Source organism: Gossypium arboreum, chromosome 3 (genome assembly GCF_025698485.1).
Source record: "Gossypium arboreum isolate Shixiya-1 chromosome 3, ASM2569848v2, whole genome shotgun sequence".
NCBI classification, from domain to species: Eukaryota; Viridiplantae; Streptophyta; class Magnoliopsida; order Malvales; family Malvaceae; genus Gossypium; species Gossypium arboreum.
In genome coordinates, this window is record NC_069072.1 from 138,292,070 (window position 1) to 138,317,345 (window position 25,276).

General features: G+C 33.7%; 4 protein-coding genes across 9 annotated transcripts; 2 read left to right on the forward strand and 2 right to left on the reverse strand.

Moving 5' to 3' along the window:
* Positions 1 to 316: 316 nt before the first annotated feature.
* Positions 317 to 3,222, forward strand: LOC108475094 (uncharacterized). The gene is made up of 3 exons (XM_017777093.1): positions 317 to 478; positions 558 to 1,115; positions 3,061 to 3,222. Exons 1-3 carry the CDS (start codon positions 317 to 319, stop codon positions 3,220 to 3,222), a joined length of 882 nt encoding a protein of 293 aa, XP_017632582.1.
* Positions 2,712 to 9,565, reverse strand: LOC108474366 (disease resistance protein At4g27190-like). Of its 5 annotated transcripts, none has more exons than XR_008280327.1 (5): positions 9,438 to 9,565; positions 9,232 to 9,305; positions 8,849 to 9,025; positions 3,931 to 7,800; positions 2,712 to 3,218 (listed from the first exon to the last, which is right to left on the reverse strand). XR_008280327.1 is itself a non-coding variant. In XM_017776272.2 (4 exons), exons 3-4 carry the CDS (start codon positions 8,907 to 8,909, stop codon positions 4,028 to 4,030), a joined length of 3,834 nt encoding a protein of 1,277 aa, XP_017631761.1. In that variant the 5' UTR covers positions 8,910 to 9,025; positions 9,192 to 9,305; positions 9,438 to 9,565; the 3' UTR covers positions 3,843 to 4,027. The 5 variants fall into 5 exon arrangements, 1 of the variants encoding a protein (XP_017631761.1); XR_008280326.1 differs by having other exon boundaries at positions 9,192 to 9,305; XR_008280328.1 differs by lacking the exon at positions 8,849 to 9,025.
* A 27-nt stretch (positions 9,566 to 9,592) lies between these two features.
* Positions 9,593 to 14,407, forward strand: LOC108476374 (putative disease resistance protein RGA1). 2 transcript variants are annotated; one of them, XM_017778576.2, is made up of 3 exons: positions 9,593 to 13,018; positions 13,521 to 13,647; positions 14,145 to 14,407. In XM_017778576.2, the coding sequence occupies exon 1, from the start codon at positions 9,825 to 9,827 to the stop codon at positions 12,951 to 12,953; it is 3,129 nt and encodes a 1,042-aa protein (XP_017634065.1). In that variant the 5' UTR covers positions 9,593 to 9,824; the 3' UTR covers positions 12,954 to 13,018; positions 13,521 to 13,647; positions 14,145 to 14,407. The 2 variants fall into 2 exon arrangements, with proteins under 2 accessions (XP_017634065.1, XP_017634064.1); XM_017778575.2 differs by having other exon boundaries at positions 9,594 to 13,018; positions 13,548 to 13,647.
* Positions 14,408 to 14,710: 303 nt separating this feature from the next.
* Positions 14,711 to 20,280, reverse strand: LOC108476147 (eukaryotic translation initiation factor 2A). The gene is made up of 14 exons (XM_017778261.2): positions 20,034 to 20,280; positions 19,636 to 19,684; positions 18,984 to 19,341; positions 18,715 to 18,901; positions 17,954 to 18,188; positions 17,804 to 17,872; positions 17,065 to 17,166; positions 16,903 to 16,943; positions 16,426 to 16,559; positions 16,011 to 16,074; positions 15,834 to 15,930; positions 15,581 to 15,687; positions 15,140 to 15,162; positions 14,711 to 15,042 (listed from the first exon to the last, which is right to left on the reverse strand). Exons 2-14 carry the CDS (start codon positions 19,676 to 19,678, stop codon positions 14,946 to 14,948), a joined length of 1,557 nt encoding a protein of 518 aa, XP_017633750.1. The 5' UTR covers positions 19,679 to 19,684; positions 20,034 to 20,280; the 3' UTR covers positions 14,711 to 14,945.
* Positions 20,281 to 25,276: the final 4,996 nt, after the last annotated feature.

Genomic DNA, 25,276 nt, shown 5'->3' on the forward strand with positions numbered 1-25,276 from the left:
TGACAAAAAAAATCGAGGACTAAGTTAATATTTAATTTAATTTAGAAATAAATATAAATATTTTTTAATATTTGATACCACTCTTAAATTAGAAAAATTTCTATTTAAAATTCATTTCAACTCATTTTCTTAGAATCAAAAATTTTATTTATAATTTAAATTTTTTATCAAAATAAAAGAAAAAATTATTGACACATTATTTTTCAACTATTATTTCCTTTCATTAAGGAAATAATATAATTAAAAAATTGTTGTTTGCTTCAAAAAAGAAAAAAGAAAAAAATAATCTTCTTCTTCTTCATCAATAATCAAGGCTATGGAGATTAGATATCTTGATTGTATATTAGTTCCAATAGGTCTTTTAATAATGACTGTTTATCATCTATGGCTTCTTCATCGTGTTATCAAATACCCTATCAAAACTATCATCGGCATTAATGCAATTAGTCGCCGATTCTGGGTTCATTGCATGATGGAGGTTCGTGGCTGTTCTTCATCATTAACTCGATATATATTTTTTGAATTTATTTGAAATTAAATCCTCGTTTTTTTCACAGGATGTACAGGGCAACGGTGTCTTAGCAGTTCAAACTTTACGTAACAACATAATGGCATCAACGGTATTAGCCTCGACGGCAATAACGTTAAGTTCGCTCATCGCGTTATTAATGACGAGTAACGCCGGCGAGAAATCGGCGATCGATGTCGGAGATTTAAGTCACCGGGTTTTTTCGATCAAGTATTTTGCTATGTTACTTTGTTTTATGGTGGTCTTCTTATTGAATATACAATCTATAAGGTACTATAGCCATGCGAGTATACTAGTTTGTATACCACCGAAGAAGAAGAGTACGGAGAACCAGTTCCGCCACTGTCTTACGGCGGATTACGTGGCGACGATTGTGAACCGTGGAAGTTATTTTTGGTCGTTGGGATTACGTGGCTTTTATTTCTCGTTGCCTCTTTTTTTGTGGATATTTGGACCAATTCCTATGGTTTTGTGTTGTTTGGTCCTGGTTTTCTTGCTTTGTTTTCTGGATAATAATGTTGAATTTGGTTCGCCGGTTGTGGAAATTTCCGACGATAATCACGGTGGTTCTGAGGATGATACCGAGGTTGGTGTTGTTTACCCCATCGGTTAAATTATGTTGTCAGTCCCTATACTTATTTAGAATTTGAAAGTTAGTTCATATACTTTTTCAATTTAAAAATTATAGTCCGACCATCATCATTGTCAGTAGTTTCTATCAAAATTTGTCAACTTATCATATTTACTTCATGTTAATCATATACCAAATTGACAAATTCTGACAGAAAATACTTACGATTTTAATGATTAAACTAAGATTTTAAATAAAAAATAGGATTTAACTTTTAATTTTTCAAATATAAGAGCTAGATTTTAATTTTTGTTATAGTATAGAAACTAACAACATATTTTAACCAAATATATATACACATTCAGTCAGGAATTTTATAAGTACTGACCAAGATGATTTATGGATGGGTATTATATTTATTATAAAATCCATAAATTTTATTATAGTATATATGAATTATTTTTTTAATTAAAGGGAATGAGGTTTAAATATGTAAGAGATATTTGTATTTTAATTTTAATTTTAATTTTTAATTTTAAGTTATTAGTCTATTTAATAAATTTGGAAATTATAGAAAAGGTAGAATGATTCATTTTGTACTTAATATTAATAGTTTTATCAATTTAACTCTTATTTTTAGTATTTAAAAATACATAATAAAAACTCAAAAGGTATATAAAATTTAAAAAAATAGTTGTTCATATTTTCAATAAAAATTCTTTAAGAAATTTAAAATTTATTTTTGGATTTTTTAATAATTACAATGTCAATGTGAGTAACAACAAATTTGAATATATTTTAATTATTTTTCATGCTAATTAATAATATTAGAAATTTTGTTACACATGTATGTGTGTAGAAATTATATATTTAGAATATATGTATGCGTTTAAAAATAATATAAAATAAATAATAAAGTGTATGGTTTGAAATTAATAATAACAACACATATGTAATATGTACAAAAATAAAATTGGATTATAATAATTATCGTATAGAATCATATCGAGGCTTTAGGTGGATGGAAAAATTTAATATTCTTGACGTTTTGAGTTTAAATAGTATTATTTGCATATTATCTTAATTTAAAATTGTTGCCTTTTTATTAATTTTTATATAAATATATGAAAATTCAGAAATATTCTATAACAATATAAATTAATTATTTAAAATTAATTTTAATAATTTTATTGATATCAAATTAACTTGTGACATCAATTAAGTACATATTTAAAATTTAAATCAAAATTTTCGAAAGTCATTTTAAACAATAATGCACATGCAATACCTACAAAGAAAAAAAGCCTTCGACTTTCGTTAAGTTCTTGATTAGTAGTCATATATATAAATATATATTATAATTTAGGTTAAAATACTTAGGTGATGCTTGTATTATACAAACTAAATTAAATTAGTTTTTTATTATTAAATGAATCGATTTAATTATTATATTATTAAATAAATAAAATAAAAGATTGATTTGGCACTGTTATTGCCTCAACATAGCAGTCAAATTTAATCGTATTTAAGTGTAGTATTTTTCAATTTACATTTTATTCAACACTAAAATCATTTTTTAAAAAAAATATTAAACAACCCCATTTTAAAGAATTGGACAAAAACATGTTCCTTGTATTAAGTTAATTCAAAATGACAACAAATTATATACATGGAAGGCAAAATAATCAGAGAAAGTTCCAAATATAACACGGTCTTTAAACCCTCAATTCAGGGCTTCGACATGTCTAGATGTATCGAGAACAAAAAATATTAGTTCTTGACCCATACCTTTCCGGAATTCCGATAAATCGACTGTCAACGGATGCAAGTGTTGTTAGTGATGCTGCCATGGTTGTTTGTCTACTTCCTCTAACACATTACGGGCAACCCATGAGGGAATTGGGAAGGAAGCAATAGTTTTATCTACAATGGTAGTTCTGTTTTTCGGCAATTGTTCCAGAAAAGGCTACCTCTAATTGTTTGCATTCGCTATACCAATAGCACTGGTTGTCAATGGACTGCTATTTCCGCCTTTCTCTTTGTTTGCCAGTGTGAAGAGCTGATTTGCTGCCGGAAACTCTGTGCAGCAAGGAATTTCAAAGCTCCCCAAGGAGTGACCTAAACAAGGTGAATTATCAATAATCTTGATTGGAAAGTTATGCATGGAAAAATAAAACAAAGTATCAAATAAGGCATGCTAAACCATGAAACATTGAACCAACCACAATTTAGATGAAAAGAATTGAATAAAAGTACGATCAAAGCCCCTATACAAGAAATCGGATTGCATTTTACCCCTTCTACTAAAAATTAGGCAAATTAGTCCTTATAAATTAAACTAAAAAGCAAATTAGTCATTTCGGTTAAAAATTTCATCAATTTGTACGGTTAAAATATGATGTGGTTGACAGAATAATCAGACAATGACGTAGCGTGCCACTTGTACCTCATGTTTTAATAGAAAAAATGGATGAATTTTTTTAATAGAAAGATCAGTTTGCTCTTTGATCCAATATATAAGAACTAATTTGCCTCTTTTTTAGTAAACGGGCAAAATACAATCGACCTCCTAATACAGGAGCAGGAGCTCTCATGTTACTTTTACCAAAGAGTTGATCAAATAATTACCTTTTTACTATTTGTCGATGTTAACAGGAACCCAATTTTTGCGAAAATGTGCCGTACATGGATACTTTAGGAAATATGAAGAAGAAATAACGAGGTACTCACTGCTAAGTGATATTCAGCTACTATATAAGCATGCTTGAATTTCAAATAAATATAAATGCTTCATAATCCTGGAAAAGAAAAAAGGAAAAGTAGACAATACCTCTTCAGCCTTGATTTATTTTCTGCAGGTAAAATTTTTTTATTCTTACACATCGTTGACTCAAGCGATGAAAATAGCATCAATTGATACTATCTCCTCATATATCATCCTCAGAAACTAGAGTAAACAAGTCGTTGAAATGTATGCTTAGAGAAGGTTCTTTCCATTCTAATGAATCCCACCAATCCTTCTCACCTTTAATCCCCTTCAGTGTGTGTTTCGACTTGGAATCTAAATTGATTTTCTTGAAATTAGGGCAGTTGCATACACTGATATATTCGAACGAGGGCCAAACACCTTCTCGAATGGTTACTAATGCGGGAAGGTAGTGAAGAGTTAGTCTTTTGAAACTGGAATCCGACATGTGACTCAATTCAGTGGTCATATCATCGTCAAGTATGATCTTCTCGATTGCTGTACAATCATCGACTATCAACTCCTCTAGGTTCAAGAAGAATCGAAGCATGGAGCTTTTCAAGACGTACTTCAACTTTGGACATGCGTGCACATACAAGATCCGTAGCATAGTGAAGCTTCCTTCAGGAAGAAGGTCGTTGCAGATGTATTCCAAATTCCACAAATAGTGAAGATTCAAGTGCTCTAGGCATGGAAATACAACCTCGGTAAATTCCTTATCGTCCAAAACAGCTTTAACTGTGGGACACTCACTTACTATGCAGTGTTTCAACTTATTCATGTTGGCAATCCCGAACTTCGATATGCTGATTACGTCCAGGTGATGATCTAAATAAAAAGCTGAGCAATATGCTAGTACTTTGACGATTGCATCAGGTATCTTCTCACCGTTAACAAATCTCAAGCGTTGGCTTGTTTGATCATAATCAAGCTCCACGTATTGTGGAACTCGAGAGACAATACGCTTGATGTCACGGCCAACCACAAAATTATACTCGGTTAAGCATTGATCAATCCAGGCTGCACTTTTTTGGAGGAACAGTTCAAGAAGCTCTACTTCCGGAAAATAAAAAGACAGAGAAGTTAGCCCCGTCAATTTACTTACCTCGTAAATGATGGATTTGACACATTTGTCCCACCGCTCATCTCCTGGGCACACCCTAATCCCGAGTGATTGCAATGTACTGAGCCTCGATATTATCCCACTAGAAATCAAGCCTTGTGGCAATTTAAGATGCTCACTTCGGTTGATAGATCCATAGAAGCATATATCAAAGTATGTCAAAGAGGATAGTTCACGGATCTCATCAGGTAATAAGTTGATCTCAGTGCCTCTAAGATCAAGTACTTGAAGAAGTTTGAGGGATCCAATATCAGAGGGAAGCATAGAAAGGCGTTCACAATGACGAAGGATGAGAGTTTCCAGGCTTACAAGTTTTGAAATTGTTCTTGGCAGAGACTTTATTCGGGTATTTGACAAGTTTAGCACTTTCAAACAAGGCATGCAGTCGAAAAAGGACACGGGTATCACTCTGAGCCTGAAATTTCTTTGAAGAAACAGTGTCAAAAGTCCAGGGCACCTTGGGCTCTCAGGTAAAGCGGACAAATTATTGTCCATCAAAAAGATCATACTAGACTTTCCCCATTCTTCTACTGAAGGTGGTTGGGTCAGTCTTGAACCGGCTCTCAATATGAATTGACAACCATCGGGAATAAACAATCTATTGTTCTCGGGGCTTTCACGTAGTATAAGCGATGAATGATTTTCTTGGCTCACCGGTTTTGAGTAAGCTCTCAACAGAAATTGGCTGCCTTTTTCCTGCAACAAAATGGCCAGTGCCAAGTCTCTCATCATATCATGCATTATGATGGAAGAACTGGAAGTAGTTTCTAACAAAAAGGCATGTACGAGAACAGTAATTATCTCATGGCCCCTCTTATATGCATCAGCCGTATTCCCGGCAATCAAACCTTCTTCGATACAATATGTAACAAATTCAGAAATATTAACCTCTTGATCTTCAGGAAAAAAAGCACAATGAAGGAAGCAACTCTGAATGTCATGAACCTCCAATCGGTCAAAACTGAATTTTAACAATTGGATTACGTCATTTCGGTTTCTTAGATCTCCACAAGGCCCTGAAAATTGCTTGAATGCTTGCTCCCATGCAAAGACATCTTCTTCCCCTGACAGAGCTCTTCCAGTGACAATAACCAGCAGAGGCAGACCACCACACCTCTCAACGATAACCCGAGCAAAGGGCAGGATACCTGGTATGTTGACAACTCTACCTACTTGTTCACAGAACAGCTTCCATGCTTCTTCATTAGAAAGAGTTCCAACTTCGATCATATTTATGAAACGCATGTTATCACAAACCTCCAAATTCCTAGTTGCCAGTATTATCGCACTGCCATTTTCCGAGCTACGATCAGGAATACCGACTGCTTCTAAATCTATACTCTCCCAGACATCATCCAGAACAAGCAAAAACTTCCTGCCTTCCAAAGATCGGAACAATTCTTCTCTATTTTCAGATTCAGACTTGAAATCTGTTGATAATTGCCTTAAAACTTCATCCTGCATGTTCCTTATACTCCAGTATTTTGATACTGTCACCCAAATGATCAAATCAAACATGTCCTTTATCTGGGGATGAGCAATAAAGGCTTTCAGCACAGTCGTCTTCCCAACCCTTTCAATGCCATAAACACCAATTCTTCTGACTGTATCATTGCTCAAACATTCCAAAATCTTCAACACAGTGTGCTCAACATTTGTCTTGGCGTCAGTTTGACTAGGACCCTTAGTCTCCACTTCATCAGTAAGTAGAATTTCCTCTTCCGAAGATGCTACTGAAAGCGTATCTACCGAGATTATCTCTCTTTGGGGAGAGATGAATGCTCCCACTTCAATAGGAGGTTCAACTGATTGGTTGACAGTTTTTAGTGATTCAGGAATTTGACTTGCTGCTGGTAAACTAGTCTCAGATTCTGTTTCATGACTGGAGGAAATTTCTTCAATTTCATTAAGCACGGCCTTAAAAATTTCAGGTCGCAGAGATGGTTTCATTTCTTCTTCTTCTTCTTCTTCTTCTTCAAAAGAAATAAGTTCAATCTCGTGTCCAGCAGTTGGTAAGATGTTGGTTAGTGAAGATGATACCTCCTCAGACTTTGTCTTGAGGTCTACACTATCCGATGGCAATGAAGAGCTTGTAATCAATGAAGATTCCGACCAAAAAGCACCTGAATTACCAGATAAAGGAGCTTCCATGTCAATCATTGATCCAACTGTTGTAGTTGATCCATCTTTGGTCTCCGCCTGAGATGATCCTCTTTTTCTGGTCCTTATTCTTGGCTTCTGATCTCCCTCAACTTTTCTTTGTAATCGCAACTTCCTACCATATTTAATAAGTGGTATCTCTTTATCCCTTTCAACTTCCTTCCCCGTAGCACAAGATCTTCCATCTTCTAGATACTTGTCAAGGGGATCTTCAGTTTTGCTCCTCAAGTAAGCATTTGAAGTTCTTTCAGCAAGTCCAAAGCTCTTGCCCTCAATCATTGAAGAACTCCTTGTTCTAGTTGCCCTTTGCAACGGAGAACTCTCCAAGAGACGGGTGATTTCATCAAGCACATTCATCAAATCAGCATGTGGTCGTTTCTTGGAAAACCTCAAGTTATCCGAAGTCTTCTCATGAAACTGCAGTAATTCTCTTGCATTAATTTCAAACTCGCTCACCTTGATCAGCCATTCTCGAAATTCTTTTGTTCGCTTTGTCCCAACCATTAATTCTTTGATCATTTCTTCCTTCACCGAATCTCGTAGATCAAACAGATACTCAGTCTTTGGTTTAAGTGCCGGATAAATCTTTTTCCGGTATTTTGCACCCGTGATTTTTTTACACCAGGAAACCACATGTGAAAAACCGTTATCCTGCCTACAATCCATCTCACCTGCAGAAAATAAGCCACCAAATTAAAACCATATAAAGCCATCAACTCTAGTATCAAGCAAAAACCTGAAATAATTTGTAACTACTCTCACAGGGCTTGTTCGGTTTGGATAAATGTTCAATTTTCTCTACCTCGGATTCATTACATTAAACCGCGATTAATATAAACCATAAAGTACTATTTTGAAGTTTATTAGGGGATACAAGTTTAAAAAACATTATGGGTAAACTACAAAAATAGTTTATTTTGTTTGCCTCATGTTACATTTTAGTCACTTATGTTTGAAATGTTACGTTTTAGTCACTTATGTTATTATTTTGTTACGAAGTAATTATTCTTCCGTTAAGTTCTATTATCTCCCTAACGATAATCCTACGTGGCAGTGTAACTAGATATTACTGAATCTGCTAATACATACTTCATCCAGATAAATTAAAATATTAAATAAGAAATAAAATTATAAAACGATATGTTATTTGGAAAATAACTATTATTGTAATGAGATACATATTTTATTATGTATAAGTATTTAAAATTTTGTTTTTGTAATGTGATACATGCGTAAATATATATATATAATCATATTAGTGAATCTGTTAATACATACTTTATCTGGATGAAGTACGTATTAGCAGATTCAGTAATATCTAGTTGGACTACCACGTAGGATTACCGTTAGGGAGATAACAAAACTTAACGGAAAAGTGATCACTTCGTAACAAAATAATAACATAAGTGACTAAAACGTAATATTTCAAACATGAGTGACTAAAAACTAACATGAGGCAAACAAAAGTGACTATTTTTGTAGTTTACCCAAACATTATTTTCTGGTTTTATAGAAGATCAGAAACTTTCCAGACAAACAGATTTAAAAGGTTCATCATTCGTTTAAAAAAGGCAGGCCCAAAAAAGATTTACAGAAGAAGATTTCTCTTGAAAGAGTCAGAAATCCCTTAACAAAAAAGGCAGCCTCAAGCACTGAAGCTCTTCCCAGAGTCGAGAGCATTTCGTTGAAACGGACCATTGGTGGTGGAGGATCACCTACCAAGCAAATGTAAGAATTTATGTGCAATTATGCTACCACTTGGGCTAGGTAAGTCGGGCATTCATCAGAGTGGATAGACAAAACTCCGCCAGAGAGCACTGTTGGGAACAATACCGACTCATTGAGAGGTCAGTCGACTCCCAGCAGATAACACCTCGAAAATTTTTCCGCTCTCACCTTAACAAAATTCAATTATTTACATTAATTTTTTGGCTCAAAGTGGCTCCATTGTTATTACAACAATAAGGAGAACATGGATCCTCTCATTCAAGGTTAGTGATTATGGATAGAAGTAGTCATCTAACATTGTTTCCATTAACATAAAAAAAATTCAATAATTTACCAGACGGATGAAGTCAAATTATCTTCCTTGAATTACTGACCGAGAATAGCTTCAAACAAATCTGATTTTCCACGAAGACCAGGCCGAGGCAAGAATCCCTTCGGAAAAAAAAATCTAAAAATAATACATAGAAATCAAAGTCAAATATAAGTGAAACTAAACGAATTTAATTTGATTTCAACAATTCAGAAATGAAAAAAAAAAGAAAGAGAGGAAATGATAGATCTAGATAAAGGCGGAACTAACCGTAAAGTTTCAGCTCAAGCCATAAACAACCGCCGGCCGCCGCAATCAGCGAAGTTGGTGAAAACCAGAGCCAACTAAAGGACTAAAATTTCAGAAGCGCAATTTTGTAGCGTCCGACACGAATAATTAAACTGAAATTTTATTTAACTAGCGTTGCTTTGAAAATATAATATGGTTTGACGATTCTATCCAAAAAGAAAAGTTTAATTACACCAAAGTTCAATTTAAGCTACTAAGAATAGAAAGTGCAGTTTCGTAAATTTACACTTTTTTATCATTTTCGGTAATATTAGTTAATGTAAATATGGTGCTAAATTCAAATTCTTTGGTTTACTGGATATTCCATAGTGGGAATCCAATTCAACTGTAATTTAGAGACAGGGTTTAATGGCGGATTCAATTGTGTCACCCCTTCTCCAATCGCTTCTCAATAGGTTGGATTCCATTTGCCTTTCAATTGGCGGCGGCCGCGGCGGCGACGAGATCTTGACCAGGTCGCGAAGTGTTGTGGCGGCAGTCAAAGACTTAACTACAGTGGCGGAGCAGCGGTTCGAAATGGCGGAGGAAATCAAACTGTGGTTGACTGAAGTCAAACGTTTAGCTTACCGATTGAGTTATCTGTTGGATGACTATGAACAGCAAATACGCAAGGTAAGGAATCAAAAACTAATGAGCTGTTGTTTTGGTTTCTTCACTAAAACTGGAGACCGGCGTCCGATAGCGAATGTGCTCCAGAAGTTGGCCACACTCGCCGGAGAAGGCAATTGGCCACTGGAAAGTAATTGGGGACCAGATCTTTATTTTCGATTGAATTCTGGATCTGGAACTAGTTCTTTAGGTCTAGAACTTGAAATTGTGGGTAGGGATACGGATAGGGATAAGGTGATTAGTTTATTATTGAGCGAGGCCAAGGAGATATGTCGGGCGGTATCCATTGTAGGCGCTGGAGGAGTGGGAAAAACAACACTAGCTCGTCTGGTTTACAATGATGAGGCACTAGGGCGTAATTTCAGGTTCAAATATTGGGTTTCTCTTGGAAATGGTCTTCGTTTCAATGTTGAAAGGATTGGGGAAGCAATTTGCTCTAAAAAATTTACGACCTTGGTTGACTTGAGGAATGGTGTTAGAAGGGAACTGCTGAGGAAGAGATTTTTGGTTGTGCTTGATAATTTGTGTATTGAGGAGATGGATCTATGGTTCATGTTAATAAACTCATTCAATGTGGGTTCTCCTGGATCCACTGTTTTAATCACGACTCGCTCAGTTGAAGTTGCAGATAGTTTAGGTAGCATGCCTTTGTATTACTTGCAGCCTTTGCATGATGCAGATTGTTTGGATATGCTTTGGAAGGTGGCATTGTTACCCAGGGAAGAAAAAGAGGAAAAACAGAATATTGAATTGTTACAAATTAGCAAGATTCTTGTTGCGCATTGTGGGGGGTTGCCTCTTGCTGTCAAAGTACTTGGTGCTTTGTTGCCCTATAATGGAGAAATGGGCGATTGGTTATCTGCTGCTACTCTTGCTTTACTGGCGCTGCAAAAGTATAGTTATACTTCTAATATTTTGCCAGTTCTGCGCCTCAGCTATGATCTTTTACCATCCAATCAGAAACTATGCTTCGCGTATTGTTCAATATTCCCAAGAGAATGTTGGATCAGTAAGGAAAAATTGTTGCAGTTGTGGAAATCTGAGGGTTTTCTGCAAACAAGTGGCTCATTTTTTGAGGACATAGCGGAGGACTGCTTTATGAATTTGTTGCAACGCTTATTTTTTGAGGACATTGTAAGAGATGAATCTGGCAACATGTTTTGCAGAATGCATGATGTAGTGTATGATTTTGTATTGACTGTTAGTTTGACTACATGCTCAGTTGTGGGACCTGAAAGTTCGAAATTTGTTTCTAAAGAATTTCATCATTGCTCCTTGGTATTTGAATCTGAGCCGTCAACACAACTAAGATATTTGAGTAATAAAGAAGACCTGCGGACTTTGCTTTTCATATCGAGTAAATTTGACAGTATCCCTGATACGATATTCTCTAGACTTAGCCACCTGCACGTGTTGGACTTTAGCCAAAGCGGCATTTCTGAGTTGCCTGTTTCTCTTGGGGCTTTAAAACACTTGAGGTACCTCGATGCATCTCGCACATATATAAGAAAGATACCAGAAACCATCATTAACTTGAAGTATTTGCAGACATTGGAACTCTCTGAGTGTTACAACCTTGAAGAGTTGCCCAAAACTGTCCCCCAGTTGACAAGTCTGGTAAATCTCGGTGTTTCATCATGCTGCTCTTTGACTTATCTTCCCTCAGGGATTGAAAAGTTGAGGCTTCTTGAGAAGCTGCCAACATTCGTTCTTGGAAAGCAATCTGATAGTGCTAAATTAAATGAATTGAGTGAGCTGGACCTTAAAGAGAGACTAGAGATTAAGAATCTTGAAAATGTGACTAAGGAGGCAGAAGCACAAGGCGCAGAGCTGTTTAAGAAAGTAAGCATTCACTCATTGGAATTATCTTGGGGCCACAGTGGTGTTATGAGTGCTCAAATGTCTGCCAAAATACTAGAATACCTCTACCCACCCCTGAACCTAAGGGATTTTTGTTTAAAAGGATACAAAGGTTCCAGGTTTCCATCATGGATGAACTGGGGTCTTCGGGATCTGTCGAGTATTTCATTAATCAGTTGCAGTTGTCAAACACTTCCACCGCTTGGACAGCTACCTTCCCTTAAGTTTCTCTATTTGAAAGGAATGTCTGAAGTGCAGTTAATAGGCCTTGAATTTTATGGGGATGGAGGATTCCCTTGCCTGGAACAGCTTGAAATATATGATATGCCTAACTTGAAGGAATGGCCGAGTATAGAAGGATCTTCTGGTCCCCTGTCACTTGAAGTTTTCCCCTGCCTTGACAAACTTGTGGTCAAAGGATGTCATAGGTTGACTGTGTTGCCAGTTATACCCAATCTTAGAAGCTTAGCTCTTTGTGACAGCAATGAGATGCTACTGCACTCAGTAGTCCATCTACCATCGCTTTGCTCTTTGGTGGTAGAAAAATTCAAGCTCAAGTTTTTAACCTGTTACTTTAAAAACTTCTCTATCGAGAAACTGACATTTTACGATTGTGATAATTTGGATCATCTATTTGAGAATAACCAAGCACCTTCCTCTCTTAAACATTTGAGTATTCTGTACTGTGATAGACTGATGTCATTGTCTTTGGACCTGAGATCACTGACTTCCCTTCAGAGATTTGATGTTATGGAGTGTGAACGACTGAGGGACATTTCCGGTTTGGTGTCCCTTGGTTCTCTTGAGGAATTAAGTATCGTGAGTTGCCCAATGTTGCAATCGCTACCATCAGGCATACATTACCTTACACTCCAAAGTCTGGTAATCAAAAGATGCCCTGGTTTACAAGGACGCCTGGAAGAGAAGAATGGTTGGGACTGGCCCAAAATTGCACATATCCCATACTTAGAAATAGAACACAAAGAGTTGGCTCTTGAAGATAAGTAAAGACCAAAGAAGCCAAATGTCAACTATTTCTTTTGCAAATCACCTGCAGATCTTTCAACTCAAAGGTAAACTCTTGTTACCCTCAAATACACCTTTATGAAGATGCATACCAACTTAAACTATATCTTTAGATGAAGCCTTTTTGCATCTCGAATTATGATGTCCTATAGAGGAGATTAGACACAATAGAGGACGTAATATCCTCTCTGTTGTTCGAAAAAAACAGTTTGAGTAAATGCAGATAAACAAAATAATTTGTCATTAACATACCTCTTAGGAACCATTAAAAAAAGGATATTTTATAATATACTGGCAGTAGAGTTTAAAATTTACACTATTGGGTTTATATAGTAGCCACATATATTCTTGGAGTTGTATTCTCGGATTTGGAGCTTTGTAAAATTTAGTGCTGGTTTATTTGGTTATAATCTTTTGTAAAGTTCATATGAAACCTGCAATTCGTGCATTCAGCTTCAAACCTTAGTGGCAAAATAGCTATCTCTAGCAATTAATGTTTCCATCCACCCCATTCATACCTGTTTTCCTTATGCATTGATGGAGCTGTAGGTTAAATCCTGAAATTCATGCATACAGTTCAAATCTCCGTGGCTGATGGTAGCAGCCCTTTCATTCAGACCTGTTATCGTACGCCATACTGGAGCAGTGTGTTTTGCGAAGTTCTTCCCTCATCAAGGTACAACCCCATTTTGTTGGCTGTTTTTTTCTGTTTTGTATGATTCATATTCAGAGTTCGTAGTTTCCCCTCCCAACAATGTTATTGAATTTGTGTTTCTCTCCTAAGAAGTGCAATGTGCCCAGGGGCGAAGCCAGAACAATTTTTTAGGGGCGGATGAAATTTTAATTTTTTATAGTTTATATCTTTATAATTTATAAAGGATTAAATTAAATTTTTATAATTTTAGAGGAGCTAAAGTGCAATTTTACTTTTACTAATTTAAAATTTTTTAAAAATTTTAAAGGCCTAAATAACAATTTTACATTTTAGGGGGACCAGGGCCATGCCACCCCCGGCTTCGCCCCTGAATGTGCCTTACGTTATCCCCAACACTTCGTTGGTCATTTCTTTGGTTTATTGATTTGTACTTTACAAATAAATAGAAATTTTCTCTTTTGCTCCCAAAAAATAGCAACCCTTTGCTACCAGTATTAACTGTTATCTTTGTTTCTCAGGTCTTCCAGGGATAGATTTGTACCTTCAACATGAATGGCAGGGAAAGGATCATGGAAATACAGTGAAAATGCAGACAAAAGCTGAAAGGTTTGCTGCAGAACATAAATGGGATGTTAGTAAAAGCATCATAGATATCTTTATACTAAGAGTTAGATTGTATTTTACCTCTTCTACTAAAAAATGAGCAATTCAATCATTGTGCATTAAATTAAGAAACAAACTAGTCTTTCTATTAAACATCTATCTATTTTTATCGGTAAAATTGGTCTATATATATTAATATGAAATACATATAAAATATCATGTATAAGTTGTCTGGTTATTTTGTCGTTTACATTAACTTTTGACAGTAAAAATAAATAAAATTTTTAACTAAAATAATTATTTTATTCTTTAATAATACCATGATATGTTCTTAAATTAAAAGGATAAACATTAAGCTTTAGTATTGTTGTAAATATCATTGTCCGACCTTGTTTCAACATTAGTTGCTTGGAATAATATGTCCAGGTATGAACAATGAGATTCAACCCATTGTGAACATGTCAAATTTATATAACTCGAATTATCAATGTGTCAATTTTTAATAAATATATAACATCTTAAAAACAATTATGATAAGTGAAAAATTGTTATGTCTAGCGCATAAACAACAATATATGTGTACTCAGTTCTCTCTTTCCCATAGAAAAAATAGGAAAACAGAAACGAATGCTACATATCAAAACTGGTAAATGGTGACTGCAAAGCATCAAGGTCTAAATAGTTTGATTGGTAATTAGGCTAAAACTGCAAATTTTTCATGTAGCACCAGATGCCGCTGCCGCCTCGGCGGCCTTTTTCTCCTTCTGTTTCTCCCTCTTCTTCTTGTTTTTGAGTGCATTCTTGCTCATTTCTCTACATTATTAGAGCACACATGTGAGAATCGGAAAATGCGGAAATCAAAGACCGGCATGGATGTTAGACACGGAATTTATAATGAAAGAAAACTCACCCTGTAGAACTCCCTCCGAACAACTGCAATTACACAATGATAGAGACAGTCAGGATTACGAAAAGATTTTTCTTTTTTTTGGACTTACAAAAAGAAATTGAAAACATAGGAATATCATATCGAAGATATTTCAGAAGGCAAGTTGGCTAGAATGAGAAGCCTCAGAGGTCATATTTTCGTATCACGGTCCAATACAGATCAAACATGGATACTCCAAGGAAAAATGAAAAATCGGAATAATATAGGTTATACAATCCAAAAAGTATTTGTTTGCAGGGTGACACTGTAACTAATCCTCAACTAGAGGGTCATTGTATTATACTGTATTGATAGTGTCTCGCTAATAGTGTTTTTACTGTTTAGTGAACTCATCATTTAGTTTTTTGTTTATACGTTGCATTTCATTCAAATCGTTATCTTAAAGACTTGTCAGAGAAGTACCTCTGCCTGAACTGCCGCTGCATTCTTAGCATGTGGAGGACGATAAGCAGCAGGCTTCTGTGCAGGAGGGTTAGCCGATGCAGGCTTTTTGGTGGTTGACCCTTGTCCTGGAAAAGGAGTAAAACAACATCAACACATCTACAAATGAGAATTTAATAATCAAATCTAAGTTAATTGGACTCAAGTACAAGTATGGTCCGAACTCAATCCAATGTCGAATTAAAATACATTAGAGAATTTGATGAAATAGAACCTTGTGATTTGGTTTCTTCAATCTTCACAGAACCAACAGACTTTATAAGTTCAGCAATTTCACCGAACTTATCTGGTGACTCCGGCTTCCAATCAGCCTGCATGATGAATATCAAGTAATGAAAAGTGCATACAAAACCAATTCATGAAAAGAGCACTAAATAATCACGATGCTCACCTGGAACAACTTGTTAAACATCTTCTTGAAGAGCAACGATCCATTGTAGTTAAAAATTTTAACACTTCAAAAACAAGAAAATCGGAAATTAGTAAATAAACTATTTGGTAAATAATGGTTACTCTTGACTTGGGTCAAATGGTAGATACGATATCACTATCGTCTATATATGGTTTCTAAAGAGAGGAAAGAACATAGATCATTCTATTCATATAAAATACGGAGACATAATAGCACGGATGTTAGTACTTTTTCATTTAACAACAGTATCTCCGTAGTCATTGAAATACTGAGGTTAACTAGTCTATTTGGTTTTTAAAAGAGAACAACTCGGTCTCTAATTCAGCCAATGAACCAACTCGCAGCCGCAAACAGCTAAATCCTCATTATAAGAAAACATCAACAATCAACATACCAATTGTCGACTTGGAGTCTGGGAGCTGTTGTAGCAGTCATGAAATAGCATCCATCCGCAGACCACTCATTTGTTACCGAGCATTCGGCCCTAGTTGTTCCAAGCTGCTTTTTGTCTACAATATCCCAAAATGCCTGAAGCATAAAACTAAACTTTAGCTCCATCAAGAACGAGGGAGGCAGGACAATTCATTGAGAAGAGGCCTAATGAGAAGAAAAAACAAAACCCAAAAGATTGTCCCTTCCTTAGAAGGAAACGAGGGAAAAAAAAACAAAGACAAACTAGCTCAAAGCGAAAAGAAAAAGTGGAGAATAGAACATAAGGACCAAAATGTAAATATCAGAAGGCAGATATAAGCCAAAGACCCTCCAAGAAAAAGGGTCAACTGACTCGGAGAAACAAATCCACAGGAACCACCCAAATACCAAACTTGACTCCACCAGGTGAATACATACAGCAAATAAAGTGTATACATACCATATCGCCAGGCAAGTTACCGAAACCGGCCAAACACAGTACTGTATATCATAGACTTAAGGCTACAAATATGTATAGTCAAAAAGTACAATGAACAGTTAATTAAAGCTCATGAGACAAGGTAAATAGGAAGAATATTATGAATTATTTACAAAAGGATACATTTCCCCTTCGGATTCCATCGAACGGTATTGTAAGGACCAGATCCTAGCTCATGTACTGGTTTGCACTTCTTGTCAAATACTGTTGCACTAGCAGGCATAACTGAAAGTATGTCAAGGGGCACAGTTGCAGAAAGGATTCATCAAAGAATGAAGTGAAACGCTAACCCTTGTTACCATACACTATATACGGATACCCTTGTTTTACATGTCAACACATTATATGTAACAAATTAAATAATGGGTGAACTACACTAGTAGTCACCCAACTGTTAGTTTTTTTTGTCACCAACTATGAAAAGTTATTAGTAAATTTCTTTTCTGGTCACCCAATTATGAAAAGTTATAAAATGGTCACCTAACTATTTAAATCTTTTATGTTTTGGTCACCCAACTAACTTGGATTTTTGGGTGTTTCCATTTTTACGTTAGCCAACTGGCGATCAAAAAACAAAAAATTGAATAGTTGGGTGACTGAAAAAGAAATTTATTAATAGTTGGGTGACTACTAGTGTAAATTACCCTTAAATAATTCATAAATATGATTTGTATGTACTACACTAGAGGATCTATTCATAAATAGCCTACCTCGGGGTATCAAAAGTGCATGCTATATCACTCCAAATCCCATTACATTTCATAAACACACTAGCTAAATGTAGCCCTGATAAAAATCAAAATCCAATCATCAACCAAGAGTTGAACACCCGGTCATGTCTTCTATGACGAGAAAAGGATACATCCATAAACAACAGCAAACTCTTTCCCAGAATATGACCATTGAACATCATGAATAGGCCCCTCCTTACCTGCCAATATAGGTAACACAGTCAATAAATTGTACATGGTGAAGAAGGGGAAAAAAAGCAGAAGTTTAAGCAAGAACATACGAAGGGGAACAAGTCCTTCAAAGGCTCCATCAGTTGTAAGGTAGTGCAACTTCGACTCTCCGTAATAGCTCTGGTTAGTCTTATCAACATCAGATTGAACCACAACTAGAAGTCCGGTTGAACCATGGTTCCAATGTAACTGCACAGTAGAACATCGAAAAAAGCTTCGTCTAGCTAGAGGTTGGCTCTGCAACTCTTTTGCACACGCATATATCTGGACACTAGCTGGACTCCCCTACAAAACAGAAAAACAAAACCCAGATTTATCGAAAGTGTAAAAAGTTAGGCTCCCGTGTCACGTACATCTACAATCAGGAGGTAATTAAATCATTTCCAATTTACAACACAAAAAATATCAGTCCCAGAACTTCAAGGCACTTTTATATGTGAACACTTCCTACATACTAGCTCTTGAAGACATGCTTTACTAAAGCTGCATTACTCGTTTCTCATCAGTTATCAGTATCTAACATCCTTAGCATGTAAACACAAAAAAGTCCACATTTTATTCAAGTCTCGCAAAAGAAATACCCTGAATCTATACAATCAAATCATATAGTATTTATTATACTCTTTTAACTAACTTCGACATGTTCCTTCACTTCCACAAATGAGACAAGTCGATGTTCAAGTTCAAGACACATCATGTTAACAAATCATCAGAACATTACTAATCCGGGACAAGATGATACCAGTCCTAGACACTTCTCAGGCGCTTTCTTTCATTATAAGAAACCAACGGAAGTGAAAGAAACACCGACCTTAGATTCTGGAACAAATGCTGCCACATGGGACCCAGGAGCTCTGGAAAGCTCCACTGCAGCCACCCCAGGAACTCTTAGCCGATGCGAAATTCCTTTAGAGAAATCAGCAGCATCGAAAAACTGTATTTCATTTGTAGCAAGCCGGCATGCAACAGCTTCATCGGAGCTGAATTGGATTGATGGCCTGAGACACAGATTTACAAGTAAGTACACTTAAAATAATGTAATGTGTGCAACCAATATATGTATATGTTCATATATGGTACCATGTAGCTTTTGTCATGTTTTTCTGGAACTGCTCATAAACAGGATCCCCGGTCTCTATGCTCCATAAGACCACATTCTTTTCCTGCGGCGTAGTAGATTTCTGAAAGGTTTGCAGATAAGCCCCACAAGGAGACAAGGCCGAAGCGACTACATTGGGGATTTGAAAACATCTTATCTCTTTCAAAGTGTTGGAATCATAAATACCAATAGCAGAGTCAGTTTTTGTCACCATAATCCTTGAACCATCCTCACTATACTTAGCATTACTGCAAGGAACTTTTTCAAGCTTAATCCCAGGTTGATTATTATTCTTGAATGGAGGTCCATTCCAGATAGAATATCCATCCGGTTCTCGAACTACAAATATTCAATAAAAATAATAGAAAAATTAGCAAATTATATACAGAGAATAAATTCTAAAGGGTTAAATACTTTCGGTGGCTCTTTCCTAGGACCTGAATTTTTTTTTTTGTACAAGTTCAGGGACTAACTTGGACCAAAAGAAGTCCAAACTCCCACATGAGAATAGTTGCCTAGTTCAAGGCCTAACTTGGACAAAAGAAAGTTCAGACCCTGTGGGAAAAACTGTCAAATTCAAACCTCAAATAGCGATTTAACCCAATTCTGAAAAGAAGCATAGTTATTAAGTACCTAAAATCTCTAAAACTGGTGAAGTTTCCACAGCTGCCGCCATTGGATGCTTAGATAATTAAAAGAAAAAATTGCAAAAACCCAATGTCAGAATCAATTCAAGCACATTGTTTTTTAATAGCAACTGAACTTCATTCGTAATTTACATTAAGCAGATACAATTATATGCATATGACTTCAAACAAAATAAATAATCAATCTTTCAATCAAATTGGATAAAAGGAAATTAAAAATAAATAAATTGAAAGCTACTTGATTCGAGCTAAATTACTATAAAACTAAAAAAATTATTAAACGCAAAAAAAAAAAAAGTTTGGGTTTTTAATTTCTTGAGAACTAAAAGATGGAACTTTATGAAGAAGACAAAAAAAAATTACTGATCGGATTGAGAAACCTACGTCGTATCGGGCGATCTGTGCTGCCGTTGGCTGAACCTTTTTTACTTGCAAATCAGCTACTGAAAACTTGCCCGCTCCGTCTATGGGAGTCGGCTACTACATACTATTGCTAACCACTTCCATTCAAACGACGTCGTATTGTGTTCCTATTTTCTTTCCCTAATAAATATCAGTCTAGGATAATTTCTGGAATTTTTTTGTAATTTGGGTCGATGTGAATTTTTTTTTCTGGTTTATGTTAATTTGGTACTTTTTTATCCAGAAAATATGTTAAATATTCTTAGTATATATAGTTTTTTTGGCTTTAAATTTGTACTTGAATTTGGATTTAGCCACAAATTTTAATTTATTTTATAATTCCTTTAAAATCAATTAATATGAGCTAAATATGTTGTTCTATGTGATATATACACCGTTCAATGATGTAGCATGTGTCACGTATCTAAATCTAATAGGTCACGTCATTCAATTTTAGTTCATTTTTATAATGCTACTAAAATTGGATGATATAGACTAGATATATTGTTACATGTGGCATATACATCATTTGATAATATAGTATATGTGACATGTCTAAACTTAATAGGTGACGTCATCTAATATGTTATATATTAGATCAAAGTTAATATTTAAAATTCAAACTATAATTTAATATGTTTAGTATAATTAATTCATATATTTAAATTGAAAATGAACTCACGACACCATTGTTACATAATAGGGACAAACACTAAGGGGATAAACAAGAGTTGACCCCAAAATGGTAAAAAATTCATCTAAAATTTTGAAATTATAAGTTAATATAATAGTAAAATCGCCTTCTATCCTCTTCAAATATGATAAAATTTTAATTTAGTCCTTTGAAAATTTAACAATAATAAATTAATATGATGATAAAATTATATTTTGACTCCTTAAAAATTTATAAATCAATTTTCACTCCTAAAATAAATTCTAACAAAATTTATAAGGTTATCCAAATTCTAACCCAGTTTTGTTGATTTATATATATAACTCATTATTTAATTACATAAATTATTATAAATCTCATAATAATTTTGTAATATAAATTAAATAAAATATTATTCAATTGTACATATTAGTGACGGCGAGAATAGGAGTGAGTATTCGATTGAGTCGAATCAAATCGAATAAAAGAATTTCGAGTTTGTCGAGTTGACAAATCATATTTTAGCAATCGAACTCAATTTGAAATTTTTTTGAATTGAATCAAATCGAGTCAAAAAATTTTGAGTCTATTGGAGTCGAGTTAACAAATCCTATTATTTATACTCACTGTTGTGTTTACATGAAACGATTATTTAGCTGGTAGGCAAAATACAAGATTATTTAATTACATAAACAATATATTGGTTTTGCTTTTTAACTTAATGGTAAATGGTTTTGATTTTTAACTTTAGAAAAGGTAAACATTTATTAAAAACGACGTAGTTTTACCATTTCTTTTTCAAATTTTCAGATAAGTGTAGTTATATTCAAGTTAAACTGGAAATTTTAATTTTTATTCGAGTTTATACAAATAACTCGAACTATTTAATTGCAAAATTTGAATTTCTTATCGAAATTTTTGAATTGAATCAGATTTTACTCATCCCTGATCAAGAACTCTAAGATAATATAATGCACATAAACAAATAATAAATAATCCAAATAATAGCCTGGTCGTGTTCTAATCAAGAGTGAAATCAGAATTATTGATAAGAGGATTGAGATATTTATTTAAAATATACAGGTTTAAAATAGGCGGATCTACACATGCCTATCCAAATAACATTGTCTAAACACGTGCCTTAATAACATTATATAAACTGTATAGGTTCAAAATACTGAAGACAATATTGTTATTAAAAGTAGCTACAAATCCGAACATAAACAAGAAAATGAACTTGAAAAATTTTATTTTTTTTACATACTTCAAATTCAAGTTGTTTATGCAATAAATACACACACATTTATAAATTAATCTATGTATTTTAAATATGCTTTATATTAAATCTAATTTGATATTTAATACCTAAATTGATGGTGAGATCAACGAAAGTTGCCCAAGTGGTAGCATACTTCCCATAATTCTATACTCTAAAATATTGTTTAGATTTTAAGTTGCCCGTAAGTACCCTACATGCTCTATGTCTTATTCGAATTGACATTTTAAATATACTCAAAATTTAAGTTGCCTACATGATAACATAGTACATTATAGGGCATGAGTTCAAACTTTACCAAATGTAAATGCTTATATTCTTTGGTAGGTAATCGTGTATCACACACGATTCATCCCAACGAGACGCTTTCACTCGATTGAACTTGACTATTTTTCAGGTATCCTCAATTACTCTCGAGAGATAAAATCTCAATCAAAAACAATATCAAACTTATTGAAAAAGGGTTAAATTCTACCATTAGCCCCTGTACGTTGTAAGAATTGTGGGTTCTGTATCTTTCGGATTTTAAAATTTCAGTCTTGACCAAATAGTTGCCATTAAAGTCATCAAATAAAGTTCTGCTATTTTTAAAATATGATGTGCCAAACATATTATTTTATGTGTAATGTCATGTCAGCTTTTCATTTCTACTTATTACTCACTAAAAATTCAATTGATGGATTAATAACTATCATTTGTGTCAAAATTGAAATTTCAAAACTTGAAAAATATAGAGACTTAGAATGATTTAATTAAAAAAAAACAGACTAAATATTTAACTATACACATACTACAACATTAGTAACTGAATTTAACGAAATGAATTTAATTGTTACTATTTGGGTCAGACTAAATTTCAAAAGTATAAAGACCAATAGTAACAAATTCGAAAAGTATAAGATTAAAAGTGATCAAATAAAAACACGACGACTAAATCTATAACTTTTTTACACAATCTCATTATAAGTTTTGACCATATCTGTTTTCTTTTATATAATGCCTAAAACTACCCATAACCCTTCACCAATCTATTAATAGGAGGCTAATGCGTTTCAGCGCATTCAAACTCACGTTCTCTTATATTGATAACAATACTTATACCAATCGAGTTAAGACTCAATTGATCAAATAAAAGCACAAAGACTAAATCTATAACTTCTTTACATAATTTCACTGTAGGTTCTGATCATATATGTTTTCTTTTACACAATGCTTAAAACTACCTACAACTCCTCACTAACACATTAATAGGAGGATAATGCGTTTCAGCGCACTCGTACCCACATCATCTTATATTGACAACAATATTCATATCGATCGAGTTAAAAATCAATCCGCAACACTTTTAAAATTTCTAAAAAAAATTGAAAATCCCTTGATAATATCATATTAAAATTAACATTTAAAAAAGAAAATTAGGAACACTGGTGACCTCATATCATAAAAGCAGAAATAATTTCACATTAGACCGATAAAAACATTGAATCATGCTTTATTTTAGTCTATGTTCCACCAACTCCCTTACCTGTCCTTTTGAAAAATTACAAAATCATTACTGCTCATAAATAATCACTCTCTTTTCAGTTTTTTCTCATTTCATTAATTATACAAAATTATTTTAGGTGGGAAAAACAAAATAAATTCCATTTAAAGTATAGAATAATATAATTTTAATTTAAATACTAAAAGCATTTTCAATATTTTAATGATAAAATTAAATTTAAATATATAAGCCAACTTATGTTTCTCATCAAATAATTTTAGATTTGGTAGTGCATGCACTTATTTTGTACTAATTTTATTATATATCATAATATTTTTTAAGTTATTTTTTATTAATAATTTGTATTATATAATTTTAAGACATTAGTGTATTTCATTGCGAGTGTTAAATGAGTTAGAATTAAAATTTTCAAAAATCATTTATACGAAATTAATTTATAAATTGTACAAATAAATTGTATCAATTTATTTAATCGACTAATGCTCACCCCTAAATATTTCATATGATATAGTTTGAGTAAAAGTATCATAGAGGTTCTTGTATTAGAAGTTAGATTGCATTTTTGCTCTTTTTACTTAAAAGATGAGCAAATTAGCCCATTTACATTGGATCAAAGAGTAAATTTGTCATTTTTTGTTAATTTCATCCATTTGTATAGTTAAAAATTGGCGTAGCTAACGAAATAACCAAAAAGTGACATGTGGCGTGCCATGTGTGCCTCGTGCTCATTTTTTGAGTAAAAAAGATAAAATACAATTCAAAACTCTTGGTACAAAAACTTTCATAGTTGGGTCTAATTAATCAGAAAAATCCTCTACTATTTTTAGAAATTGACACTGTTATTTTATCATTTTGTCCGTTCTAAAAACAATATAAATAGCAGGTTATTCTACTCATTTTTTACAACACAAAAAATAATAGAACTCAGTTCTTTCTTTTCTTTCGTTCTTGCTCTCTAAAAATTCATTGTTTTACTAAATTACAATAGTGCGATAGTCTATCTAGGAGATTGGATTTTAAGTTGGACCATCTGTGACCCCTCAAATCTTTCCTGAGATTTGAACCTAATATGGTTTACCCGAGTTTCTTTCATATTATTTCCCGACTTTTACAAGAAGAGCAATCATTTTAAGTTCCATCTTTTTCATTCGGGTATACGAATTTAGAAGTATTGTGTTAACTATGGAAGGGCGAGTCCATTTCAATTTATATCGATCAGGACAAAATAACTTTTAAGATTATGATTTTTTCATCACAATTTATGTATTTACTCTGATAAAATCTATTTTGAAACCTAGAACTTTTTGTCTAAGCTATACCATTGGGCATTTGATTGAATTTTAGAACATAAATTATTGGACCAAAAATCACATGTTGTCAACATAATCTCAATTATGGACCTACCCTATACCTCAAAAATCTAATGCTTATAAAAGTAGAGGAAAAATTAAGGAAAAAAAACATTTGCACATGTTTAGTTTAATTATTAAAAAAAGTGATTTGCCACTATTGCATGAATTTTACACACCATTGTCATTATCTTTAATTTATTTCACATAAATAATCATGTTATGTTTTGATATTAATTTTAAAAATTCATTCGATTATCTTTAATTTAATTCTTATAAATAATCATGTCGGTTTTGACATAATTAAAGAAAATTGAGCTAAAATAGCATAGGCGGATATAGGGGCTGGCAGGACCTGTTTGCCCCTAAAATGGAAAATTTTTATTTAGACCTTTGATTTTTTTTAAAATTTTAAATTAGTAAAAATAAAATTTTACTTTAATT